The 19,801-nt window shown below is 44.0% G+C and overlaps 1 protein-coding gene across 1 annotated transcript; it reads left to right on the top strand.

Moving 5' to 3' along the window:
* Nucleotides 1–335: 335 nt before the first annotated feature.
* CTSC (cathepsin C) lies at nucleotides 336–15,773 on the top strand. The gene is made up of 7 exons (XM_048295106.1): nucleotides 336–523; nucleotides 1,508–1,653; nucleotides 8,463–8,629; nucleotides 9,049–9,204; nucleotides 11,241–11,356; nucleotides 13,816–13,947; nucleotides 14,649–15,773. The coding sequence occupies exons 1-7, from the start codon at nucleotides 361–363 to the stop codon at nucleotides 15,149–15,151; spliced, it is 1,383 nt and encodes a 460-aa protein (XP_048151063.1). The 5' UTR covers nucleotides 336–360; the 3' UTR covers nucleotides 15,152–15,773.
* The last annotated feature ends 4,028 nt before the right edge of the window (nucleotides 15,774–19,801 follow it).

The raw sequence follows: 19,801 nt of genomic DNA, 5'->3' as shown, positions 1-19,801 counted from the left end.
ACCATGGCGAACAAGAGGCCTCGTCCTCCACAGCAGCAAGGCGCTGGCGTGCAGTGACACCGGGGACCAGCCCCGCTGGGGACCTGCCGAGGCCTGGGGCTGGGCAGGGACTGGGCAGCAGGATGCCCTTTGGGGAAGGAGGCCCCTTGGTGAGGTAGATGGACTTTGGGGACGAGGTTGCCCTTTGTGGGGGAGAATGCCCTTTGGGGAGGCGGATGCGCTCTGCAGAACAGAGCGACCTTTGGGACGGACACCCTGTGGGGAGGAGGAAGCCCGGCCGGGGCGGGTCCGGGCCCGGGGGCGGGCAGGCGGCGGCGGCCGGGCCCATTTGAGCGGCGCGGCGGCAGCGGGCGCAGCGCAATGGCGGGGTGGGCGCTGCGGGGCTTGGCGGTGGCACTGGCGGTGCTGCCCGCGGCCGTGCTGGGCGACACGCCGGCAAACTGCTCCTTCGCCGACCTGCTGGGCGACTGGGAGCTGCGCGTCTGGCGGGCTGGCGGCCGCCACGGCAACTGCTCGCAGGCGGGTGAGAGCGCGGCGGCGCCGGCCGGCTCCCCTCCCTGCGGAGCCCCGGGCGGGCGAGAGGTGTCCCCGGGAGCGGGGCGGGGGGAGCGGCCGCTCCGTGCCGGGAGCCCCCGGAGCCGGCGCGGGCGGCGGGGAGGCGGCTTCCTGCGCCGTTGCAGTTCCACTTTAGTGTGGGGTTTTGTTTCTCTTTTGTTTGTTCCGATTAGGATTTGAGTAGGCCTCTCCATAGGCCCCATGGCTTACGCCGGCTCACTGCCCCTCTCTGACGGGAGCCTTCCTGCCCTGCTCTGCCTGCCCGGGCAGTGGCTGTTCCCAGCAGGAGAGGGTGGCAGTGCTGGTGACACCTGGGCACCTCCTGGGAGGCCGTCAGAGCTGGCAGTTGGGGAAGCCCGACAGCATCCGGAGAGATGGAAATACCACTTCCCTTGAGGGGATAAGAGTAGTGGGGAGTTACTATTTAGTGATTGTATGTCAGTGTCATTTTAAAAATAGTAGATGCTTTGCATTTTTCTTTGTCATCTGCTTTTTGATCAGAGGAGACAAGTGGCAGTACCAGCAGAGGAGGTGAGGTGCGTGGTGGGGTTGGAGCACTGGTGTGAAGGAGCGTAGGATGGGTGATGCCTCATCCCAGATGTTGTAGGGGAAAAGTTGTCATTGCAGACACGATGCCTGAGTGACACAGCATCCAAGACCTTTGTAGCTCTACAGCAAGTTGTGTTTAAATAAGCTGGTGTTTCCTAGTCACAGCTGTCTGGTGCTGCTGCTAATTAAATGTGCAGATACTGTCTAGCAGTGAAAAAAATGAGCATGTAGACCCACTGACAGGTAAGTGGAAGTCCTAAAGTGTCTCGATGCGCTTTTGCAGAAGACTGTATTCAACAAGTGTATTTTAGCATCCTCAGGAATACAACATCCTTTATACTCCTTTTTTGTATTATTTTTTCTCTTCAGTAATCATGCCATAATGTTTCTTTTTTTCTTTTAGGGCCTGTGGAGAAAAAGGTGGTTGTCAATCTTCAGAAGCTAGATGTGGCTCAGGATAGTCTGGGCAACTATGGCTTCTTCACTTTGATTTACAATCAAGGCTTTGAAATTGTGATAAATGATTACAAGTGGTTTGCATTTTTTAAGGTGAGTTAACCTAGTGTGTTCTACATCTCTGGCTGTTGCTAGAATGGTCTGTAGTTAGGCTTCTCTTCAGTCCCTGAGTGCCACAGTAGGTCAGTTGGGACACTTGTCGATCTTTGGCTGTAAGGTTTGCCTGGATTACCAGATAAAGGTTCTCTTCTTACTTTGTTTTGAACGTAAGGAAACAGTGATCAGTGGTTGGGTAAGGAGCAGAGAGAGGGAAGAACTATTCCACATAGGCCATTATCTGCAAAAATTTCTTTTTTTTTTTTTTTGACCCCGTGGACCCAAGTCAAATAGCAAATACCATTGCTTTTATTTTTCCTTCCAGATGTCATCAAATGCATGGAAACTTTAGAGCCATCTATTCTCCTTGATGGAGGATTTCTGAGATCTTTAAATTTTGTTTCAGAATACTGCTTTAATATCTAAGGAACCTTTCTGCTGCCTCTAATTATTCCTTTGGAATAATACTGTTCTCTTCAGTCCCCCTTAATGTCCTCAGGTCAAGCTGAAAATGGTTATGGTAGGCAGGGGCTGGACTGGAGAAAACACTCTTGCTAGGAGTGCTCTGCTGTTGTCATGATGAGTGGCGTGATGAATCTGAAGGGTGGTTTGAAGTAATCTCTGCAGGATGACTTTACTACCTGGAAGACAGACACTTTGTGCAGCAAGGCTTCTCAGCTGGTGAGGAATTGCTGCCTCTGTGAGGATGGATAGTGGAGCACTGTATGCTGTAGTATTGTCCATTAACTCGGTTTTGAGGTGTCGTCTCTGGCAGGGAGAATTCAGCAGTCATTGTTGGACCCATCTGAGGAGAGTATAGTTGAAATAGCAGACTTTGGGCTGATATTTTACACTGAAATACAGAGTTGCTTTACAAGCCAATATGCTTAGCAGAAAAAGAGGTGCTGATTATCAAACGAATTCCTGAATGTGAGGAATTTAATCGTAGAAACAGTGTGGCCTGCTCTGGGATGTAAATGGATCTGTTAGGTACCAACTTGAGGACAGCTGAGAGTCACTAAAGGCTGCTGCTGTCCATACCTTGTGAAATACATCCCCAGAAGATGAGCACTAAGTCAAGTGACGTATAAGCACTGATTTCATGTATTGCACTGATTTGCAAAAGTACTCTTAAAACAACGTACTGAAACTGTTACAGAATAGTTTAGGCTGGAAGGAGCTTCTGGTGGTCATCTGATTCATCTTGCTGATCAAAACAAAGTCAAATATACACCTGAGCAGTAGCAATACACAGTAGCTTGCATCTTATGGGTGTGAGTGTGTCTCAGCCCTTTGTAAGCTAATGGATTAATTCTTAGTTTTGAAGTTGGCTTTGCTATTAAGAAATAGCAAGCTTGTTTGGGTTATTGCTTAGTAATGGGGAATCCGCCAGCAAGACATATTTAAATTAAAGACTTCTTTCCTTGAACACCATAGGGAGGATTAGAGCCCAATTCAGTTACCCTCTTTAATAATTTTTTGGCTGTAAAAGGAACAACAGATTACCAAGATGCAAGTCTGTTGTTGAGAATCATGAGGAAATACCACAGCACTTACTAAATGCATATTTTGCTGCAGACAACTACTTGCTGTTATTGGGCAACAACATGCAATGTGTCTATCTGCAAAACTCCCAATTTCACAACTGTCAGTGGGGTCTTGGAGGGAGGAGGTGATTCCTTACAAACTGCTTGACCTTGTGACATATTTAACTGTGCATATCTGTTTACTTTAATCCACTAAATATTGCATTACATATGAAGTAGAAATACAGCATGTCTGAGATTGAGCAGAGGGAGGATTTGCCAGGTACAATGAGCAGCACTATTTAAGCCAATACAGTACTTTGTGAGTTTCAGGCATAGAAGTGCCACTTCTGCTAATTGAACCCCCAGTGTATTTTTTCCTAGTGTTAAAGAATTAAGCTGTTAATTACTGACAGGAGGAATGCTGGGGGCTTGTCTAAGTGGTGGCTTTATTAGAGCTACTGTACTCTGTAGATATGGACACAGCCTGTTTGGCTATGCATGTTTCAATGAGTTTTTAATAGCTTCTTGTTCCTGTGGTTTACTAAACAGACGCCCACTAAAACTTTCGTAGGGCCTCATTGCCTTTACAAGGTATTTGTTCTTTTGCTTGCGGCCTGTGGGGAAATGACTTTGTACACCAGAGGAGTGGATTGGTTGAGCTGATCAATCTTATTTTTTCCTCAGTTTACTTTAGCATCTTAAGTAAAGAAGCTCTAACAGTGTTTTATTTCTAACTCTTGTACACACAGTTAAAGTTCGCCAAATTAAATTCAGCATCCTCCTGCGTTCTTGCATTCTGCTTCTTGCAAGTTACAGTTACTCTGCCTGGTGTTCGCAGCACAGAATAACTTGTTTAATGTGTGCATCTGAAACATCCCTGTACTGAACTTGGATGTGAAGTTAGTGTACTGACTCTTGGCAGAAGCTTGATCGTGTGCTTCTGCTGGATGATACAAGGATTCTTTAGGGTTATGCAATATATAAAGCTTTAAAGATATATATTTTTTTTTTACCCCTGAGGGATGGCAAAAGAAATAGGAACAATGTAACATAAAAAGCTAGAGTGAGGCTGAAAGGAAAGTTGAGGCCAACTTGTTTCAATTACTTGGTATGTTTGAGGTATGTATTTATTATTAAGGCTACCACTTTGAGAAGAGACAGTTTAAGGGACAAACAGCAAGAATCTTATGAGACTAAGTGGTACTACTTCTGACCCCTGAGATGTTCTTCTGCAAATACCAGAAGTCTGGCATTTTTTTGTATTGAAATGTTATAACTACTTCAGTAAAAAGAAAGAGATAAATTTTAGAATATTTCACCACTCAAGTTACTAATCTTTTCCAGAGTCACTTGATGGCATCTTTGTCACATCTTTTTCTCTCTTCCCCAATGCTCCCAAATTTGGTTAAAATCAAGCACTGCTCTTCTGAAATAAACAGCCTAGATAAGTGACAGCAGTTAATGTTTTCAGGATATGGAAAAAAACACCAAACCTGAATGCATTTTATTTCATGTTGTTAAAGTAGAAGGCTAGAGTTAGTAATGCTATTTAATCATCCTGCAAATCAATAGAAAGTTTAACCTGTCTTATTTGGGCTTGCTTAACTGGCAGTGAGCAACTGCTGCTTCCCTAAAGTGTAAATCTGGAAGCACAAAACTCAGAATTGCAGAATGTTTCCTAAAGTAAAGAAAGTGCACCTAGAGTTGATATTTGCTTGTATTTTATATTGGGTAGCAAGATGCAGTGGTTTGTTCTCGTAACATCATCTACTGTATTTTTGTGTAGTTGGCATCCGCAAGTCTTCAACTCCGCTCTCATTCAGTGTATGCTTCCCATAGTAAAATGCATAGGCACACTTGTAAATATGAGAGGTAGGTCTTTCCGCCAGGTTTAATGTGTAGGGTAGTCCTGCCTCATGGAGCTCAAGTTGGCTTATTGCCCAGGCATTGCTTAAATTGAGAACAATAGATTTAAAAGGATGGGCTGCCTCTCTGTGTGGCACTGCTGAATTCCTGTTAAAGTGCTGTGACCAATAAGGCCTCCATCCTTTTGTGCTTTCCTCTCAGTGAGATTAAAGCTTTTTTAAAAGCTTCAAGCAATTATGGTTTTTATTAGGACTAGAATTGAACATGCAGTTAGATTATGTCATGATGACCAACACAGGAAAGACTATTAAAAGTATACTTCACTGAAAAGCTTACCTGGGTTCAGATATCTAACAGCAAGCCTTGAAGTTTAGCTACATGAAGCCTTTTAAGGTTAATATTGGAGTGGCTTGGCTGAATTTTGGCATTAGGTAAAACCACATGAGTTGTCAGGCTTGAGAAAAATAAGCGTTTGAAATAGAATTATATTTTACTGTTTTCAAAGCTCAGAATTGGAACTATGAATATAGTTTGGGTGCCTTTTTAAAGGAGTTATCCTAGATTGGTCAGGTTGGATGGAGTTAATGCTGCAGATGTGAGCATTGGGTGATGAAATTATCATGTGACGTGGCTGCAGTGGTCTTAACTCAAAAATGAAAACCATCTTCTAAAGTCTGCAGGGAAATGCATACAAGCAGTTGTCCAGCAGTTGCTGGTGATCAGCTGTATGGCTGTCGTCCTCCGTGAAGGATGCTCTTCTGGGGTGGGTTCTGTGGATGTTTTGGATACTGTGCTGGCAGCTTCAGTTGAGTCTGACATTGTAATTCACATCCACCTGAGTCAGCTGTTGCTTGTGCAACAGTGCCATATTCCTGTATGACTGACTGTTAGTTGGGCAGGTGTGCTCATAGTCAGTCCTCTAAAACTGGTACAGTCAAATTTCCTAGATCTTACCTGTCAGTCCTTCACTAGTAGAAATAAGAAATGCTGCTGCATGTGGTTTTAGCAATGATTTGATGGTGTACCTTCTGTAAGCAGTGAGCATCATTGTTATGGCACTGATGAGGTTTTTTTAAAGGCTTGTCTGCTACTTCTCTACATCAGTGGCTCTTGATTAAAAGTCAGAGGGGGGAGAAGGCAAATTGTGACCTTATGTGGGTATATCTTCATTTCTTAGCTGCAGTGTTTAGTGATGTTGAAATTCCCGTTATCCAAGTGTCTTTCATGTGTTATGGTCTCAAAGTCTCCATGTCCACTTTTCAAAGTCATTTCAGTAGCTTAGTCTGGCACTCTACAAAAAGGTAGCTACAGAGGACTTGAATTGCCTCAGCTTAGGCTTCTACACAGACTGTCTGAAATTGGCTTTTATGTCTTGTTTATATTGACGTGTTGCTGCTGGCTGTCCCTTCACCTCCTTTCTAGTTTTGCTGATATGTGTGAACTGAAAGAATGGCGTAAGAAATTCACTACGTTCACTTTTCGGAAAGATAAGTTGCATAGATGGTGTGAATGCTATTCTGGTTACCTCTCTACATCTTTAAAAAAACAATGAATTTTATTTCTGGAAAGGGAGAGGGATTTCTAGTAGAAAAACTCTTCTTTTGTTGGTTTACTTTGCTAGTTAGCAGATAACTCATTGCCTTTTTTTCCATGAAGATAAGTCCCAAATCTATGTTACTTGTTTTAATTCAGTACAACACTGTGCAAGGCAGGATTGTTGCAGGAAGCAGGCCTGTTCCTCTGATAATCCCCGGGTATTCTGATGGAAGGCCTATGGTTATTGAGAATGGCTGTACTTGGTCCTCTTAGAATCTGTGGCAGCTTTTAGATAGTAAAGACAGGAATTAATTTCTACTGTCATGTAGAGCCAGAAGAAGTGATTGCACAGTAAATTAGATGTAGAACACTACCTGTTGGTTTTGGAAGTGTCTGGATTTCTAGTTCTGCTGTTGTGAAAAGGGTATTTCTCAAAAGTCATCTCTGGACCTTGCCCTTGGTATTTGGCCAAGTATGATTATTTTTTCCCACATTGCACAATCTTGCACAGTAAGATAGGAAGAATAGAAAAAGGCAACAGCTCAGCCTTCTGGTGCCCCCACCCTCCTCCAGACTAGGGACAAAACAAATTCCCATTGTTCCAAAACAGTCAGAGGATTAACCTTTAATTTTATTCTGCTGATCAATAAAACCTAATTATTTCACTGTAAGTTCTCCTTCAGATTTTTCACAAAACCTCAACATAGTCACAAACTTCCCAGTCTCTTTAATTAATCTTTTCCATCTTGGGGCATTTCCATCACTGTAAGCCACCACCTTCTTCAGTAAAGAAGCTGAGCAAACATTTTGTTGAAACATAATTACAAAATCCCTCTACCATTGTACATGTGCAGCTCAAATAGGATGAGATTTAATGAAGTTTTCTTGGACTAGGAAACTTGAATTCTGTTTGAGTGACCTTTTTTTTTGTGATTAGAAGAGTAAAGTTAAAGCCTTTGTTGCATGGGGTTTTCAGGTGCCTTTGTAGTGTAATACAAAACAGGCTTTAACCTTAAGAGATGAGTAAAGAGCCACACACACTCCCACCCTGCGGCATTCTGTTGACAGAGGATTGCTAATCCAGAAAATTAATATAGCTGGGCAAAGTGTTATATGAAGACACATTTTGCTGAGTATATTGAATTATTACTCCTCTTCAGTGCTAAAGTGAAGACTTGTGTGGCTGAACAAGGAAGCATTAGGACTCAGGACTTGAGGTTTTAGTAGCAGTCTCTGCTGCCAACTTTAAATGAGCTGTGAGCTGTTCTCAAGGGATCATCATTTCTTGCTGTCTGATTTTAGTAGTTCATGTGAAATTGTTTCTTGATGTCTTGCCATCACAGCTCAAACCTAAAAAAGTGGCTGGAAGTTTCATTTTTGGTTTTGACTTGTGAAACAAAAGCAGTGCATAAATAGTACATAAATTTTAAAACAGAAATAGCACATGTCTCCCTGAGAGGTTACTGGATGATGAATTTGCCATCCTCCCTGTGTTTGTCTTAGTTTCTCAAACTTCTGTATCAATCCAGAGTTAGCTTGGCTGGTCACATATTTGGCTGAAGAAATCTCAGGGCCTTCAAGAGAAGGTTGAATACTAAGAGGTCTTTTACATCTTGCTGGGAAAGTAACTGTTGAACACAAACAATCAGTACGGGTTAGCTGATACTGATATGAATGCATACTTGGCTGCTAAAAGTGCAAGTCACAACCCAATTGTATTCTGCAGCTATTTAGTATCAGTTTCTTAACCTCTGGAGTGTGTTTGGCCACTTCCTGTGAAACACCGGCAAGAAGAAGCAGCTGAGTGGGTGGGGAGCTACTGCTGTGCTAACAAATGCATCTGCTCAACACAAGCATAACTTCTTCACATTACAGTACAAAAAGGAAGGCCAGAATGTAACCAGCTACTGTAATGAGACCCTACCAGGATGGGTGCATGATGTACTTGGCCACAACTGGGCTTGTTTCATAGGACACAAGATTTCTTCATCTCCATCAGATGTTCGCATCAATGAGCTACCTCTCCAGAAGCCCAGGGGAAGGTAAGCAACATATAAGTGACCTTTACTGGTATAAAATGTTTCATTACAGTGCTTGAGGTTGTAGCTAAAGTCGTAAGAACCAATTCTAGTACTGGGGGCAAAGTTAATGCCAGTGGTAATGTTGAAAATAAACCTGAATGCATAAGAACAGAGGAGGGTATGCCTGCTGCATCACAGTTTCTCCTTCAGTCTGTAGGGAAGCCCAGTTATAAAACTGGCCTGTCTAAGGAAGATGGTTATATTTAGTCTTTCTCACGTTCTAGAAACCTTGCCTTGATCCAATGATTCCATGTTTCTTTATCAGTCCCTACCAGAGGACACTTCCAGAGTTAGTCTGAGTTATACTGAGTTCAGAAAACACCTTTAGTTTCAATCCCAGTCCTTTTCTTACTGTTTTATTTGATTGCTTTTATTTGCAGACTCTCCCACAGACGTTATGTGCACAACTTCGACTTTGTAAATGCTATCAATGCTCACCAGAAGTCATGGAGAGCGACAAGATACAAGGAGTATGAGAATTTTGCCCTGGAAGAACTAACTAAAAGAGCTGGAGGTCTCTATTCCAGAGCTTCAAGGTAGCAAGACACTTTGTTTGGCAATGAACCCCACTGCTGCCAAGAGTCTGCTTGTATTTGTCCTGGCTCTTAGCTGTGTTTTGGCTTGTAGTTCGGATGTTGAATCAAGTTTCAAGGACTTCCAGTTTGTGTTCATGGGGTGTGAACATATTTTTCATCTGGATGATTATTTGAGCATCTGTTGTCTCAAGCAGTTGGGACAAATAGAGTCGCCTACCCTTTAGTCTTGCCCAATAACTTGCTGCTGAATTCATATGTGCAGGGAAGGAGTGGGGACAGTCTCAGTTGTCATCTCACTGTTGTGTCTGCTCATCAGCTGCCTGCCATAGTTGAGAGTTTCTGCTTGTGCTTCAGTATTGGTTCTGTTAGTTCATAGTTGCAGTTGAAAAGCTGTGAACTGCTTTCTGCTCCTAAACATGAACATCAAAGATTTCTGAGGGAATTCCATGGTTACTTTGATAATTTGCCATGCCTGCAACAAGGGTCCTCTAGCAGGAGTAGAGTGTCTCAGTGAAGAAGCATGAGAGTAGCCCTGAGAATGCCTTCAGGATCTGGCAGATCACTTAGCTGAGAGTGGTAATGGGAATGGGTACATCATCCTCTACATAATTGGAGAACTAGAGTTTTTTGATCTAAAGATTCCCTTCTTTATAGCTGTTTTACCTTCTTCATAGTTTTGCTTTTTCCACTCTTGGTATTTCTTTGAGTAGGAATGCTACTTACTTTTCCAAGTGTGGCAATTGTATGTTTGTAGAAGAAGGTCCTACTATAGAATAAAAATCTGCATGGAATATCATGCAGATTATGGTTTCATTGTATAGGTAGAAGTCACCTTGTAGATGATCTTAAATACAGTAAGCTATTTGGAACCTCTCTTCCACCCATGCAGTACCATCACAGTATTTGATTGACCCTCTCCTGCTTTCAAAACAGACTCCAGTGTCTGGTATTTGTGAATGGCACCTGAGGATAAGCATCAGGTTATATGAAAATTGAATGCAGGAAGCTCTTGTCTTGCTGATATGAGCATCTCTTGGCTGCAAGTGATAGATGAGGACAGGTAACATTCAATACTTCTTCAAAAGTCACAGTAAAAACTTGTTCCAGAGAACAAGTGGCAAGTGGTACTGCAGTTAGTGAATTGTTGGTGTAAGCCATGCCCATGCCTGAAGTGAAACACTCTGTAGTTGCTGTCAGTGCATGCTGCCAAGGCAAGATGCTTTCTGCAGTCAGATACTCTACATACCTTGTGATTGCAGTAAAATAGCTGTTGCAGAACTGTGTTGCTGTAATCTCTGAGAGTTGCCTCAGCACTTCAGGTTAGTGCAAAAGTACTTGACCTCAGCAGCTTGTGGATGTTAAGGATACTCCCCTGTCTGACCACCCAGGAGCCACTCTGGCAGTCACACTCGCACCACCTGAGCTGGGACCGGGGCCCTGTCGCAGCTACACCCCACACTCACACTCAGAGCAGGTTTCCTTACCCACTTGACCTCGGGGTTCCCATAGCAGAGTCTCAGATGTCCAGATCTCTAACATGATTTAATCTTGGTGCAGTAACTAAATAACCAAATAGCAGCTTGATCTGGGTACCTCTGAGGAGGGACCTCAAATGAAGGAGCCGCTGGGCTTTTATACTCCCATTCTTAAGCATGGGAAAGTCTGGGGTCCTCTTTGAGTGTCCTGTCACCTGGCTGGGCCACAGGTCCCTGTGCCCGTTGTTATGCAAAAGGATTTTGCCACCCAGAGCTCAATTTGAAGCTCACACTGCAACTGAGCTACCTGCACTGAATGTATTCCTCAACAGCAGATAGTTAATAATATAGTTCCCTCAGGGAGCAATTTGAGTAGGTCTTGAATCCTGCTGAAGCTTATCTCTTCATATTGACACCCACTCAGTTTAAATGGAGACTATTTTAAATTGCATAGTTTGAAGCAAGTCCAGCTAGTAGAAGCCAAAGATGAAAACTGAGTTACGTAATTGTTTCCTTGCGTAGAGTGTGATATGTTTCTCAAAAGCATTTTCTCCTCTTTAGACCAAAGCCTGCACCTCTAACACCTGAGTTACTCAAGAAAGTTTCAAGCTTGCCAGAATCCTGGGACTGGAGAAATGTGAATGGTGTCAATTATGTCAGCCCTGTTCGGAATCAAGGTAAAAATAAATAAATAAAACCTCCGACTTCAATGTTCTAGAGCTCCTTTGATGTAGTTTGCTGCTAACCGTAAGGTTTTGCCTAGTGTCTTGCAGCTGACAGATTTCACCTTTACTGTGAATAAACTGTGGAAACTGGGTGGAGTGCTGGCTAACAGCACTGTACCATAAAAGGTGGTGGTACTGGCTTGTCCAGACAGCACTGACTTGCTGGAGTGAGAGCCAATTACCACAGTACCCTGCATAAACACAGCTGTCAGATTTTGTCCAAACAATCTCAGCCATGGTTTTCTGCACACTGACTGATGTACATTTAATTTCTTTCCCTGATTTCTTCTGATGGCAAATTATCACTCAGCTTTAATGAATGAACCCATGAAAATTATTTATACTGCCTCCAAATCTTATCATCCGGATAAATTTAGGTGTTACTTAAATGGCTAGTTGCAAGAGGAGACATTAGTCACTCTGGAGATTGCAGACAATGATAAATATAAAATTCTGGTAAGAACTTTAAAGGATACCATGGTAGTATATGTTGATTCTGTAGGGAGTGTGTTTATAGCACTGTGGTGTGAGATGCCTGAATTATATGTTTATACAATGGAGGCCAGGAGTGAACTCAGTTAATGTGTCCCTTCCCTGTGCTGCCATTTGCAGATAAACTTGAATCTACTGGTAGCTGTCTGGTGGCAACTTTTGGGGGAAGGAAGCATAACATTAGCATGACGGGGAAGGGATGACTTAAATCACTGATCCCTCATTTATGGCTTAGTTCTAACAAATTCTGCCAGCTGTACTACTGGTAGCAGAAGCAGCATAGGAAGGCTCGTGGAATTTCTAGCTATGTGGAAGCACTGGAAGATGGCAACAGGAAATTATAGGGCCGTCGGGTCATCTGTAGTTGTGAGTCCTCTACTTTCTCCTAGTGGGAATTATGAATATCCCAAGGGCTCTTTTATCTTCCAAACAATGGAATACTCAGTTCCAGACTTACCCTTTCTCTGTTGTGTTGCTTCACAGTTTCTCTAAATGAGAACTAGTCTGTTGTTTCCAATAATAAACCTTCCTGCACTTTTTATGTAATCTGAGGGTCCATGCTGAGTATTTTAAATGTCTGTAGAACATGCATTCTGTTCCATCAAATTACAATTTTAGCTTTCAGGCTTAAAAAAAACCCCAAACAAAACCTACGAAAGAGGTCATTCTGTGGACTTTATAAATACCACTGTGGTAGCAGGAAAGAAATTTAGCAGCCAATCCAACAGACTTCAGACTGAAATGGTTGCGTGAATTGTATTTGTCACATTTTTGCACACATAATGCACCAAAGTGTTCTGCAGTGTGGCCCATCTCCGATGCTGTGACTGTACAGTGAGTGGGAGGCATCTTTCACTGCTTTGCTTTGCCCTGCTGGGAAAAGAGTGTTCCTGTTCAGGCTGATTTTGTCCCTTCTCTTCAGAGATGCATCTAACTGAGTGAAGGTGCAATTTCACGAAGTCTTGCTGTTGTAATAGCTCTGCTTTTATACACCTACACAGTTCAAGAGAAAGTATTTTGTTTTGTTCCTCAAGCCTCCCTCCTTTTCATAGCTCTGCAATATTTGACTTAGCCACTGTCGGGAAACAAAAGGAAATCAGGCACTTAGATGACAATCAGTAGATAAAGTAGGACCTCATCCAAGTAATTGTTCTTCCCCATCAGGCTTGTCATTCCATTTCCAAAGGCTTTTAATGAGTGAAAGGAAGGTCTTAGAGAGTGAAGAGGCCTAAAGCTAGAAGCAATACTAAATTTTGATGCAAAAGTAAGGAGACTTAACTCTCTGCCAGGAAGCAGAAGGGAAATTAAGATGCCTCTGAAAAGCCAGTGTACAATTACATGCCCTTGGGAAGCAAGCGGAGCAGGGCTGAATCCACTGTATCAAATGTGCTATTTATATCACTATTCTCTTAAAATCAGTTATTTTAGGAGTAGCTGTAGAGGTGGAATATTTTTTCAACTGCAAATTACAGGACTGAATCCATTGGTAGGTTGAAATAAGAACAACATTGTCAGCGTTCACTTCAAATAGTTCATTACCCCTTAGCATATGTGCTCCATAAAGGGTAGATAGAACCTTCTCAGCCCTGCTAATGTGGTCCCTGAAGCTTCATTCTGAAGGAATAGTGTGATTGGATAGCTCTTAAATGCTACTGCTGGAAAACACTGGAGCAGTACATTGCCTCTTATTCTTGAATAAGCTCAGTGTTCCCTGAGAAGTTGTTAGAAGTGAGTTTTGAATTGCATGTATAAAAGCTAAATGAAGATGTAAAGTTTTTGCTCTATTGGTTTTGAACTTCTAATCACTGGTAGGTTTTAACTCTATTCAGTGGACTTTAGGAATAGTACCTGATAGCAGCTGACTGGCCTCGTTTATGTTACTGACTGGTCCTTGTGGTTCCTTTTTCTCCCCTTCTCAGGCTCATGTGGCAGCTGTTACGCATTTTCCTCCATGGGCATGCTGGAAGCAAGGATACGTATCCTCACAAACAACACTCAGAAACCGGTCTTCAGTCCCCAGCAGGTTGTGTCTTGCAGCCAGTATTCTCAGGGTAAGGATGCTGGTGTATATAAAGACACCTTTCAAGTAATGATAATGAAGGATACTTTATTTTAAAAACTTCCATGCCTTCCCCATCACAACACAAGTTCATTTTTTCATAAAGTATTGGGTAGGGTATACTTTATAATACTTTATTTGAAATAAAAAAATATAACAAAACCAGAGTTGTCAGCCCACCTCACTGCAGCAATGGGATTGAACAGGGAGAAGTTGCCCTTATGCTCAGGATATTGCTGGATTTTACATCTACCTGTGAGATGGGGAATACCTAAGGAGTAGGGCTCAAAATGTGGTTGATTACAGTGCTTATGTAGAAAGAGTGGAACTAAATATTTTCCCAATGGCATATTCAAAGGGAGGAGGAGCATACAGGGAGGGGGAGATGAGCAAAAGCAATGACTAAAGCTTTATAGAGGACTGTATCCTTGTTAGGACAGATCTTTTTGGTGCATGTAACTAGCTGCTCTTTCTGGAACGGGTCCATGTATTAATGTACCCAGTATAGTTCCCACAGATGTAAATTTTGCCTTGTGTGTTTCAGAAAGCTGTCTGCAGCTAACTGGAATATTGGGATGGTCTGGGTCACTGCAGTGTGTTCAATACTGAAAGAATTCCGAAAGATTTAAGTAGGAGAGTCTCCCACCTCAAGTAACATTCGAAGGGAATAAGTACTTTTTGTTTTTGGTTAAGGTTGTGATGGTGGCTTCCCATATCTCATTGGTGGAAAGTATGTCCAAGACTTCGGTGTGGTGGAAGAGGACTGCTTCCCTTACACAGCCCAAGACTCTCCGTGCCTTTTCAAGCGCAGCTGTTACCACTACTACACGTCTGAGTACCACTATGTGGGTGGTTTCTACGGAGGCTGCAATGAAGCCCTGATGAAACTTGAACTTGTGCTGCATGGCCCAGTGACTGTTGCCTTTGAGGTTTATAATGATTTCATGTTTTATAAAGAGGGGATCTACCATCACACCGGGCTGCAGGATGATTTAAATCCTTTTGAATTGACCAATCATGCTGTCTTGCTGGTGGGCTATGGTAAAGACCCAGAAAGTGGTGAGAAATTCTGGATTGTGAAGAACAGCTGGGGCACCTCATGGGGAGAAGATGGCTACTTCAGAATCCGCCGTGGCACTGATGAATGTGCAATTGAAAGCATTGCAGTGGCTGCAACTCCTATTCCAAAGTTATAATGTAGGGGTCTTCATCCAGTGCCTTGTCCTGAGCCATGGGAACATACTAATGGTTGAAGACTGGTTAAAATCTGTCTTCTAGCTTGAAAATGCAGCTTTAAGGAATTTTTCCGCAGTAGAGCAGTTTCCATATGTGAGAGGATGAACACTGTTAATTCTGCTCTGTGCACTGGAGGCTTCCTCTCAAGTCTGACAGTAGATCACCCAGAATGGCAGTTTTGGTAACAGCGGTGATTAGTTACTCATCACTGGATATACATCTTCAGTTACCAGCTGCATTTTTTTCCATAGGCAATCTTGACCTTCAGATCTCAGAGGGAAGTGTCTGCTATGTTAATCCATAACGGCTTTGAAGGGACACTGTAGTGCCTTACTTCTCAGAAATCAGGAAGTCACTGCAATTTGGAACATAAGTGTGTATTGGGAAGGGAATGAGCAATTACACTGATTAAAATGAAATTCTAAAGCTCTAAGTGTCCTGTGAAAACTGCATGTCAAACCCTTATGACAATAAAAATCAATTCTAAGTTTCAGGCTGTTATTAAATGTTCTCGTTCTGGATTTTATTGCTGTGCTTCACAATTGATCAGAGTTCAATAAAAACCACCCCACTCCTATAGGAGTTTGTATTTGTGGAAGAAGTTAGTTCTTTTAGTGACCTGTGTATGAGTTTTGAGCTTCCTGTCAAGAACTTTTTACTTTAGCAGAATAGAAACTGGTGGGAAAGAAGGATGAGAAGAGAGAAGAACTAGTAATCTTGCATCTGTATGACAGCAGCATCAAGCAAGTTGTCCAGGAGTCCAGTAGTCCTTGCTGTGGATATAGGACAATTCATTGAGTAAATTTGTTAATTCCCCAGTAATCCTGTTTAAATCCTTTCTGTTAATCTTTTGCCCTATTTCTTTCAAATATACAATGTAGAAACATAGAGTTGAGAGGAGGTATTGCAACAGTTGGAATTAACCATTTCTCAGCTAGCAACACAGTGCTTTGCTTGTGCAGCACTGGTCTTTGCTGTTCGCCTGAGGAAACAGAAATGGCACAGAGGTGAGTACCAGTTTCATAGGTAGAAGGTAACTTCTTTAGTAACTTTCTATTAAAATGTGACTGAACTTACTTTGTATTTTTCTGTGAAAAATACAGTCTGATGGTTGGTTTTTCTAGGTGTAGGGTGGTTTTTCTAGGTGTAAGGAAATACATAAAATGCAGAAAAATTGAACAGTTTTCTGTAATCAAACTGTCCCATTTAATTTAGGCAGGAAAACTCACTTAAATAGCAGAATTTTACAAGAAATTCTGTGTTGCAGTGGGGATCCTGCAACACGCATATATCAAACCAGGAGTCCCGTGGAAAGGAAATATATACGGACAGACAGATTCTTGATAGCTGTTTCAGAGAGATGTTTATTTCTCCAGCCGCATGGCCGGAGCTCTGCCCAGGAACTGTTCCAGTCACGGGACCAAGGGTCCTTCTGCCCGCGCAGGGAACACAAACCAACCAATGGGAACGAGGCTGAGCAGGGGCAGGGAAACCCCGTGTCTGTGCCCTCAGGGCCCCTCTCCCAGGGCTACACGGCGGGGGAGGGACCCCAACACCTCACCCGTTTTATTTTAATAAAAGGAGAATGAAAACAACTGGATAAACATAACAAGAGCAGTTTCAAAACAAAACAAGCCACCCTCCTGAGTCTTTAAATGTCCAAACAGATTCTGTGGAACATCTTAGGGCTGACAGAAGGGAGACAGGACTCTCTGAGCATGCTTTGTGGGGAAACTGAGGCAGGAGAGGGTTTAACTTCTTCCCTCCCCCTTTTCATCCCCCACTCGGCATTGGAAAGGGATTTTTGGGGAAACAATTGGCAAAAGCATGGTTTTGTGAGGGAAACCATGGATGAAAAAACGGACTGGGAATACACTGGGGGTAACAGGACATAGGGTAAAAGGGAAAGGTGGGATTAGGAAAGGGAAACTGTAGGGGGGGCTTACAATGGAGATACTGTCTAACATGACTACGATTTTTTGCATATATACTGCCTTTTACAGAAACACCATCAGGCCCAGTGACCTGCGATGCTTGTAACCCTTTTCTCCCTAGTACAATATTAAATTCCACCACCTCTCCATCTCCCAAGCTTGGGATGCATTTTTCAGGGTTATTCTTTTTAATAGCAGTTCTATGCACGAATATGTCTTGCTGGTTGTCACACCTTGTTATAAAACCATAATTTTGCTTAACATTATACCATTTTACTATCCCTAAGGTCTTAGTTGCTATGATCTTTTCCTTTTTCCGAGTGTCTGCTGTTTTCTGTCTCGCTGCGTCTTTGTTCTCTCTTTCGGTCGCTCCTGTGTTGGAATTGTCGGGGCTGCTCGTGCCTGCGCGCTCTTCCCGGGGTCGCGTTCGGGGCTGCGCGGGCCGGGCCGGGCCACGCCGCTCAGTTCTCCGTGCGTCGCCTCCTCTGGTCGCAGCTTCGCTGCCGATGTCGGGCGCTGCACCCACGTCTCGGCCGGGCCCCTGAGCGACGACTCCCCCGCGCCCTGCTCCAGCGCGTGTCTCGGCTGGGCACGGCTCCGTGCCACCGCCGCCAGCCGCCGCCCGTGCGCCGCCCCTCTCAGCCGGGCGTTCACGGGGCTCGCTCCACCACGCACTGTGAAGGACCGGGCGGGCACCGCCGGGTCCCGCCGCTCCCGCCGCGCCTCGCTCCGCCACCGACACTGCGGCTCGCGTGGCTCCGCCCGCGCGCGGGAACTGCCTCGCCGCCGCTCGCAGAGCGCTCGGTGCACGTGGCCTGGGCCGCACGGTCCCTGCGCCACGCTTCCCTTCACCAGGACACAGCTGACATTGCTCAACAGTCTCAGTAACTAAATAATATTCACGAAAATATTCTTCCATCGGCATATATTTTGACTCCAGTATTAACTGTGTCCAAACGGTTTTCCAAAAGCCCTTGGTAAGAATTAAATCCCAAGAAACATAGAAAAAGTTCTTAAACAACCATGCCAGGAAGTGTTTCAGTTCTTTTTGAGCTTGAATCAAGCTAAAATTTACAAATCGTTGTTCAAGAATCATTTTAAGATAAATGTCCATATGCGGCTCTGAGAGCCAAGAGTCTTCCCACGGTTCCTCCATAGTTTAGATACGGAATAGCAAAGCAAAACCAAGAAGAGGAATCCAAAGTTTCCAGGGTTTACTCACACAAATCAGTCGCTTAGGGATCGGGGATCGTTCTGCTCTCAAATCTCCACCATTTGTTGCAGTGGGGATCCTGCAACACGCATATATCAAACCAGGAGTCCCGTGGAAAGGAAATATATACGGACAGACAGATTCTTGATAGCTGTTTCAGAGAGATGTTTATTTCTCCAGCCGCATGGCCGGAGCTCTGCCCAGGAACTGTTCCAGTCACGGGACCAAGGGTCCTTCTGCCCGCGCAGGGAACACAAACCAACCAATGGGAACGAGGCTGAGCAGGGGCAGGGAAGCCCCGTGTCTGTGCCCTCAGGGCCCCTCTCCCAGGGCTACACGGCGGGGGAGGGACCCCAACAATTCTGGACTCTAGTTTGCTCAAGTGGAGGGGCAGGGAAAGGATAGCTTCATGGTTTTTTCAATCCCCTCCCAAAAAATATTAAGCCTGGTTGATAGTGAGCTGAACATGAGTCAGCAGTGCCCTGGCAGCCAGGAGGGCCAGGTGTATCCTGGGGGGCATCAGGCACAGCATCGCCAGCCGGGCAAGGGAGGGGATTGTCCTGCTGGGCTCTGCACTGGGGCAGCCTCACCTCGAGTGCTGGGGGCAGCTTTGGGTGTTAATATAAAAAAGATACAAAGCTGTTAGAGAAAGAGGGCCATGAGGATGGTGAAGGGCCTTGAGGGGAAGAGCCACATGAGGAATGGTTGAGGTCACTTGGTCTGTTCAGCCTGGAGGAGAGATTGGGGAGACCTCATCACAGTCTGCAACTTCCTCAGGAGGGGAAGAGGAGGGGCAGGCACTGATTTCTCTCTGATGACCAGTGACAGGACCTGAGGGAATGGCCTGAAGCTGTGTCAGGGGAGGTTTAGGTTGGATATTTGGAAAAGGCTCTTCACCCAGAGGGTAGCTGGGCACTGGAACAGGCTCCCCAGGGAAGTGGTCACAGCCCCAGGCAGCCTGACAGAGTTCAAGAAGCATTTGGACACTGTTCTCAGGCACATGGTGTGACTCTTGGGGATGTCCTGTGCAGGGCCAGGAGTTATACTTGATGATTCTTGTGAGTCCCTTCCAACTCAGCTTGTTCTATGAAGATGTGTTCAGAAATTTAGAACTTGTGTTTTGCCCGAAGTGGAGCAAGTGACTTCTGAAATAGCTCATATTGTGCATTGGATTGTTTTAGCTTAGGGAGTTGGGAGGTGTGGGGAGGAGCTAGGCTCCTGAATTTTTTTAATAGCTGTAGCACATGAGATTAGCTTGAGAATAAGGATATAAAAGTTAGGTGTTTCTTTTTACTATCTTCCAGCCATTAGGAAATTGACTCCTTATCACCAAATTGTTGCTGATGCTCATGGCACTACGAATATATAAAACCACTTGCTACTCACTGTGCATTGTATCGTTTTAGCTACATGTGTTTTGAATAACATTCTGTGTTATTTTCCTAGGAATTCTCTCACCTGTC

The sequence above is a fragment of the Corvus hawaiiensis genome, chromosome 2 (genome assembly GCF_020740725.1).
Source record: "Corvus hawaiiensis isolate bCorHaw1 chromosome 2, bCorHaw1.pri.cur, whole genome shotgun sequence".
Lineage (NCBI taxonomy): Eukaryota > Metazoa > Chordata > Aves > Passeriformes > Corvidae > Corvus > Corvus hawaiiensis.
Note: the sequence above shows the minus strand (reverse complement) of the source record. Positions and strands in the feature narration are given on the sequence as shown.